Raw genomic sequence first — 7,059 nt, forward strand, 5'->3', positions numbered from 1 at the left:
TCAAAGGGCAGAGGCAAAAAGTGTGGAGTCCACACACTGGGAAGGCTGTATTAACAGAGTAAGGAGGAGCCTGCATGAAACTCCATGCTAAAGCTGAACCAAGGAGAAAATGGAATTGTTGCAAACCATGACCATGGAGGGCCTGAGAATTCCATAGGATCCACAAGAAAGAAAATTCAACCAGGTCTTTCTAATTTCTCAAAAGCTTTGCATCTTATGTATGGCCCCCAAATACTCACAGATAGCAGTCATCTGCCAAAATTAGTTTTAGTAGATGTATGCAATCATTTGCATAAAAGTTTGCTACAAAAAAATGCTCGCCTGTTACCTGCAGCTTCCCCTTTTGTTTAAAGGTATTTTCTTCACCTTCAGGAAGAAGGACCTCAAAGTCACAGGGAATAATAGGCTTTTTTTTTTTTTTTTTTTTTTTGCAACTGACAAAATTTAGGTTTGCCCATGCGGAGAACATGTTTGGTCTTAATAGGCAGGTGAGGACAGAGCTTGGAGTGACTTCGGATATGCATCCCAGTATCATGCCCCAGACTCGTGGACCCATCTGGGTCAGGCAAGAAGTGTAACCTGTTTCCTTCCTCCCACCAGGATTACCAGGTGGACAGTAGCACTCTGCTGGCCTCCCCCTTGCTGAAGCGCTTCACCTGGGCTGAGAGCAAACCCAAGGCCTCTGTGAAGATTGAGTAAGGAAGCTGGGGGTCTTTTCTCTGATCAACTGATCGAGGGGTGTGAAGGAAGATGCTGGGGAAAACTCAGTGGGGACAGCTGAGGGCCACTCGGCCTCCTGAACTGCAGTGTTCAGGCTTTGCAGAAAAGCACTTTTTGTCCTCAGAAGGGCAAGAAGGAGGGTATAAAAATCAGAGAGATGAGCACCAAGTGCTGAGAAGGAAGCCTGGGATTTGAGAAGTAGAAACATGCAGAAAATTCTAGCAGGGACAGGCAGTCCAAACACATGAAGCACAGTGCCTTAGCTGGACAGAGCCTGACATGCCCAACTGTGTGAGCAGTGCAAAAGTCAGACGGAGACATGCTTATGAGGGCAGGGAGGGCAGCTTGCCCGTGATTATACCCTAGGCTTGCCAGCATTTGTACGGGAAGGCGCACGGTCCTGTTTTCCTGTCCTAAGATGTGCCATCCCGAGAAGTCAACCCTTCCAAGAGAAGGCTTGTTTCCTGTTGGCTCCTGACACTTCTCCCTCCCTACAGCGGCCATCGGCAAGTGCTGTTGGAATAACTTAGGCCCCAGCTTTTTTCTCCACTGGCCCTGCTAGCACTTCAGCTTCTCTGTGCTGGTCTCTGCCTGGGGACCGTGCTGGACAGGCGAAGGCTGGGCCTATCTATCAGGCATTCCCACCTTTCCTGATTCAAATGCCTGCCCGTCTCACCCAAAGGTAGAACATGCTCCTCTTTCCTCTGAATCAGAGGTCAGCGGACTTTTTCTTCAAGAGCCACATAGAAAACAACTACTCAGGGCACCTGAGTGGCTCAGTTAAGCATCTGCCTTTGGCTCAGGTCATGGTCCCAGGGTCCTGGGATGGAGCCCCGTGTTGGGCTCCCTGCTCAGCAGAGAGTCTCCTGCTCCTTCTGCTCATTCTCTCTCTCTCTCTCAAATAAATAAAATCTTTAAAAACAAAACAAAACAACTACTCAACTCTGCCACTGTAGGATAAAAGCAGCCATCACCGATATATAAACAGGGAGATGGGGCTGTGTTCCAGTAAACTTTATTTACAGAAACAGCCGTGGCCAATGAGCACAGGAAAAGATGCTTAAGGTCATTAGTCATCAGGGAAACACAAATCAAAACCACAACGAGATACCACTTCACACCCACTAGGATGGCTAGAACCAAAAAGTTAGCGTTGACGAGGAGGGGGAGAAATCATAACCCTTGTGTGTTGCTGTAGGAATGTAAAATGGCACAGTCACTTTGGGAAACAGGATAGCAGTTCTTCAAAAGGTTAATAGAGTTACTCTAAAACCCAGCAATTCCACTCCTTCGGGTACATACCCAACAGAACAAAAACTGATGTCCATACAAAAGCTTATTCATGAATGTTCATAGCAGCATCGTTAATAATAACCCCCAAACAAGCCAACGGTCCTTCAATTGATGAGTTGATAAAATGCAGTATACCCATACAAACATTATTTGCCAATAAAAAAGTACGAAGTACTGATATATGCTACAACATGGACAAACCTTGAAATCATTTTTAAGTGAATGAAGCCAGTCACAACAGACTACATAGCGTATGATTCCATTTACGTGAAATGCCAGGAATAGGCCACTCTATATATTTATTCTATAAATAAAAGTCGGTCAGTGGTTGTCTAGGGCTGGGGGTGGGACATGTGGGGATAAAGGGTAATGGGCTATACTGATAGGTATGGGTTTTGCGGGGTGAGGAAAATGTCCTAAAATTGATTGTGTTGATGGTTGCACCATCTGCGAATATACTAAAAACATTCAGCTGGACACCTTAAACAGGTGAACTATATCTCAATAAAGCTGGGGCGGGGGGAGGAACGAAACCAAGCAGGTGGCCAGCCCATAGGCTGTGCTTTGCTGACCTTGATCTGAGTCCAAAGGTGGGCCCAAATGCCTCGAAGTGATAGAGTGGGCATAATTAACAACCTCAAGTCCGAAGGGAAGGCACACTGCCAGGCAAACATCTTCATACTCGTTTCCTTTTAACATGAGCACCGTGAGGGTACCAGAGCTGAGTCCCCTCAGAGGGTAGAGGATTAGGGGAAGGAACCTCATAAAGAAGACATGTATAAGGGAAGAAAGAAAGTAGGCTACCAACAACCTTTTGTTTCCTATTTTGGAACACTTAATCTAGATCTCTGTGAAGGAAAGCCATAATCTCACCCTTGACTCTGAGATTAAAAATACAGAAAATGCTTAATGTGTTAGTCCATGAACCAGTCGAAATAATATGGTAGCACAATGAGGCTTTCTCGTTCTCATCCCAGCTATGAAGAAACAAACCAATATGAAAGGACAAGAGAAGCTTTTCTTTCCTGTGTATGTGTCTCAGGCTGGATGTAACATATAGAACCAGAAACAAGTTTCTTCTCCTTTGAGCCACAGCAAGTTTTCTAGAACACAAGCATGATAGGGAAACAACTGTGCTGACCTGTTTGCCTGAAGCTCTATTCGTTTCTTGAGGCTGTTGTAACACATCCCCAACAAAGTCAGGGGCCTAAACCAAGAGAGATTTATTTTCTTGTAGTTCTGGAGGCCAGCAGTCCAAAATCAAGGTGTTGGCAGAGCCGCAATCCCTCTGGAGGCTCTGAGGGAGAATCCATTTGTCACCTTTCCCGGTTCTCAGTGTCTCTGGGCATTCCTTGGCTTGTGGCCGTGTCTCCCCGCTCCACCTTCAATCACCGCCTTCTGTGTGTGGCTGTGAATCTCCATCTGCCTCTTATAAGGATACGTGTGATTGTATTTAGGGCCCACCTGGGCGATTCAGGCTAAGCTCCTCCTCTGAAGATCCTTAGCTTAATCACCTGGCTTGCCACATGAGGCAATATTCAGTCTTTTGCCGAAGTGCTATTTGCAGGTTCCAGAGATTTGAGATCAATGTATTTTGGAGGCGGGAGCGGTTTTCACCCTACCCCAGTAGCTAACCGGCCCAAGAGCAGGGGAGGGCCGTACCCGTCTTGGAGTTATTTTCCACCCGGGGTTATGGATTTGCAGTATCTATTCATACCCAGGCCCCGCCCCGGCCAGAGAAGGCATCTTTCTGCCCAGCGCCACCAGCCCTGTAGCAGAGAAGCAGCGTGAGGCTCGAGAACAAAGAGCCTGTGAGCCGAGATTGAGATGGGATTCAATAACCATCAACTCTAGAACAGTTACGAGCAAAGGCCTAACAGGAAAGAGTGGACGTGTTTGTTTTCAAGAAATTGATTTTGTGTATATGATTTTTTTTTTTCTCCTTTTCTCTCTTTAGCCTGAGAGTAACCAGTAAAAGTAAGGAGTCAGGGCTTTCTGACCTCACGCGGCCTGCTTTCTGCCATTCCGGGTGTGGGCACATCAACAGAGGCAGGCGCAGATTTACGTATGACAACTCAGAGCTGGAAAAGAAGATTTCGTGCTGCTCTCCTCCCCCAGACTACAACTCGGTGGTCTTATACTCCACCCCGCCTGTCTAAAGTTTGACACGTCGCCTTCTTTGTAGAACCACACAAGTATTTATGCCCCCTGAAAACTAGCTGCTTTTGCCAGTATGACACATATATAAATGTACACCTTTACCTTTCCACAGGAGCAAGCTGCCTTTTGTGATTTTTAATAGTGCTTTTTTTTTTTTTCTTTTTGACTAACAAGAATGTAACCCCAGATAGAGAAATAGTGACAAGTGAAAAACACCACTGGTAAATCCTTACATTATTCAGTGTGTTAGAGAAACCCTTTCTAAGCCCAATGACTTACCTGCTCCTACCCCTGAGACCACAGGGCATTTGATGATTCAGGAGACACACTGATCCCACCGTGCAGTGTGGACTCCACGGGGCCCGCCACCGGCGCCCAGGAACCGGGAGGCAACCAGCCCTAAGACAGCTTGTGCAATGTCTCTGGGGTCCTCTAGCAGATGTGACATGGAAGGAGGAGAAGGAAAGAAGGGAGAAAGGTAGCAGAGAGCAAACAGGACGGAGCACTGGAGAGAAGAATTTGTGCTGTCCCATATGGGAAGGGAGTAGGAGAAGCCATGACAATGCTTCCAAACCCTGACCGAACCCGGTCCACATGGAAAACCCAGCCAGGCAGCAGATAGGACAGAAGGATGAGGGGACATTTTCTGGATTCCAGCAGGCAAGAAGAGGACAGACATATTTTTTCAGAAGTACAAAACAAATTTTTAAAATTTTAGCTACAGGACTGGATCTATGCCCATTCCCATATATGGCACATTTTTAAATTTCTAGCACCGAGCTTGGTGCTCAAATCTGAGCCGAGACTGCAGGCCCCTCTAGCAAGATACACTGCAAACTCACCCTGAGCTAAGCTGGCTCCACGGCATGATGGCCTCACACTTAGCAGGTTGCTCAGAGTAAGCTAATTGGAACGAGTTTGGTCTGTTAGGGTTACTTGGGCTTTAAGCCACATGTTCAAACATATTGTCAGATTCTATTTTGAGTCTTAATGTATAATCAAAACACTTCAATTTTTTTACATTAACCTGTTTTGTGCAGTTAGTTATAAAAGGAAGCTGAGGAGGATGAAAATGAATCTTGCGGAGGGTTTCCTCTATGCCAAAACCAGGATAGATGGAGCAAAAACAGGATGAACAGGGTGAAAACCCCATCTCTATACCAACCAAACCAACTCACTGAAACAGTTGGGACCCAAAAGATAGGAAGTCAATCATGTTTCCTTTTTAATGGGGATTCTACTATCTCATGCTGGTCTACTGGAAAGATGTGGAAGAACGTTAACCAATGTTTATTAAGCACTTTATGCTCCTTGAGAAAAAAGGTGACATGTAATTTATGCAAGATACTTTTAGAATTGGGACTCAGGATATTAGTTAATGAGCCATCAAGAGGAGACAAGCCTCTTTTCATCTGCTTTGGACCTTGCCATGGGTCTGAGGATGATGGAAATAGGGAGACAGGGTACACAAGGGTGCCGACTCTTCAGGGTCTACAGACTCTGGATCTCTCAACTGGCTCTGTTTGATGCTATGTATTTAGGATGTATGCACCTTCTAAAGCCAGTCAAGGCTGGATAGGCAACAGTGAATTGCTGCTTCTGGTAGTAGAGTATGCTTCCCTTTATGCACGTAACTTAACTCTAGAACCTGAGATATAAGGAATCTTTGCTTCCTTTTCTGTGTGTCACACTCTGGTTTCAAGGTTCCTAGTATAAAGAGATGGGACAGTCAGCACACCCCAAGGGGGGTGGCGGATGCTCCAATGGTGGCTCTGCTGGGGAAGCCCCTGGCCGGCAGAGAAGCGAGGCAGGCCTCTCCACCAAGGGCCCAGTGCAAACAAAGTCAGGCCAGGGCCAGAAGAGGGGATGAGCTTTGTTTCTCCTCTTCTCTGCACGCACAAAAGCACCTGGGACAGCTGGCGATGGTATCAATCAGGTAACCAGAAGGAGGTTGAATAGGGAAAATAAAAGAAGACGTCAATCAATTCTCTTGTGCTTTCAAATCAGTAAGGATCCAGCAATGAGTGAAAACAAAAACCTTAACTACTCATACCACATCTTGATTTCAATAATCTAATTCTGTATTGTTCAGAGACCTTAGTAATGCCATCTTTCCAAAAGAAGAAAAAAAAGTACTAGAACTGTGTTAATTCAGCTGCTTCAAAGACTCAGGTTTATAGCCTACATGAGTCCATAAGTCAACAATGGTTCCATCTAGAGTTTTAACACAGAAAGAAAAATGGAAGCTTGCAGTAATGAATCTATCTAGTGGCAGAGTGCTTGCCACAGAATGGTTCATTTACCAGCCCTGGACATTTATTAAAAAGCACTGAAAATGAAAACACTAATTAACCGATGACATTATTAGAACCATTTGTCATTTTCACAAAAACAGTTGGCACTAACAAGTAAAGCAGCATTTCCTTTCAGGATTTGTGAGGCCATGTATGTGTAACATTGTGGGTGAACAGGACTGAAACCATACGCAAGTCTGTTATCTAGTTAGTCTAAGAAACGATGACCTTAGTTTTAGCCCAGGGAACAGATTTGTCCAAATCCTGAAAAATGTCATGTAGGTCTTCTAGCTGTGCCTTGTTTCCCAGCCTGTAAGAATGTCAAACCTGAAACAGATACTTGCCAGCCCCTTTTCATTAGTGAAAGGAGGAGCACATCTTTGACTGACAGTGGTAGTAACTGTATGTGTATATACGTGTGTGTGTTTTGTGCGTAACTATTTAAGGACACTGGAATTTTAAAGTTACTTTTATACATACCAAGAATATATGCTGCAGATATAAGTAAGACTTAATTTGGTCCTACATCTCTAGTCACTATGAATGTATTTTGTATGCTATCTTCATATAATAAAATTAACTTCTAAAAATA

At 44.9% G+C, this 7,059-nt stretch overlaps 1 protein-coding gene across 3 annotated transcripts in view; it reads left to right on the plus strand.

Moving 5' to 3' along the window:
* FLT1 (fms related receptor tyrosine kinase 1) overlaps positions 1-7,059 on the plus strand; it is a 171,687-nt gene extending 164,628 nt beyond the window's left edge. For 2 of the 3 annotated variants that reach the window (XM_025875119.2, XM_073894741.1), the window contains 2 exons: positions 601-695; positions 3,971-7,059. In XM_025875119.2, coding sequence (XP_025730904.1) covers positions 601-695; positions 3,971-4,172 — 297 coding nt within the window. In that variant the 3' untranslated portion in view covers positions 4,173-7,059. The remainder of the gene's footprint in view (positions 1-600; positions 696-3,970) is intronic. The other variant, XM_073894742.1, reaches the window with a different exon arrangement.

The sequence above is a fragment of the Callorhinus ursinus genome, unplaced genomic scaffold (genome assembly GCF_003265705.2).
Source record: "Callorhinus ursinus isolate GAN/ISIS: 27379988/994484 unplaced genomic scaffold, GSC_fseal_2.0 scaffold7, whole genome shotgun sequence".
Taxonomy (NCBI): Eukaryota; Metazoa; Chordata; class Mammalia; order Carnivora; family Otariidae; genus Callorhinus; species Callorhinus ursinus.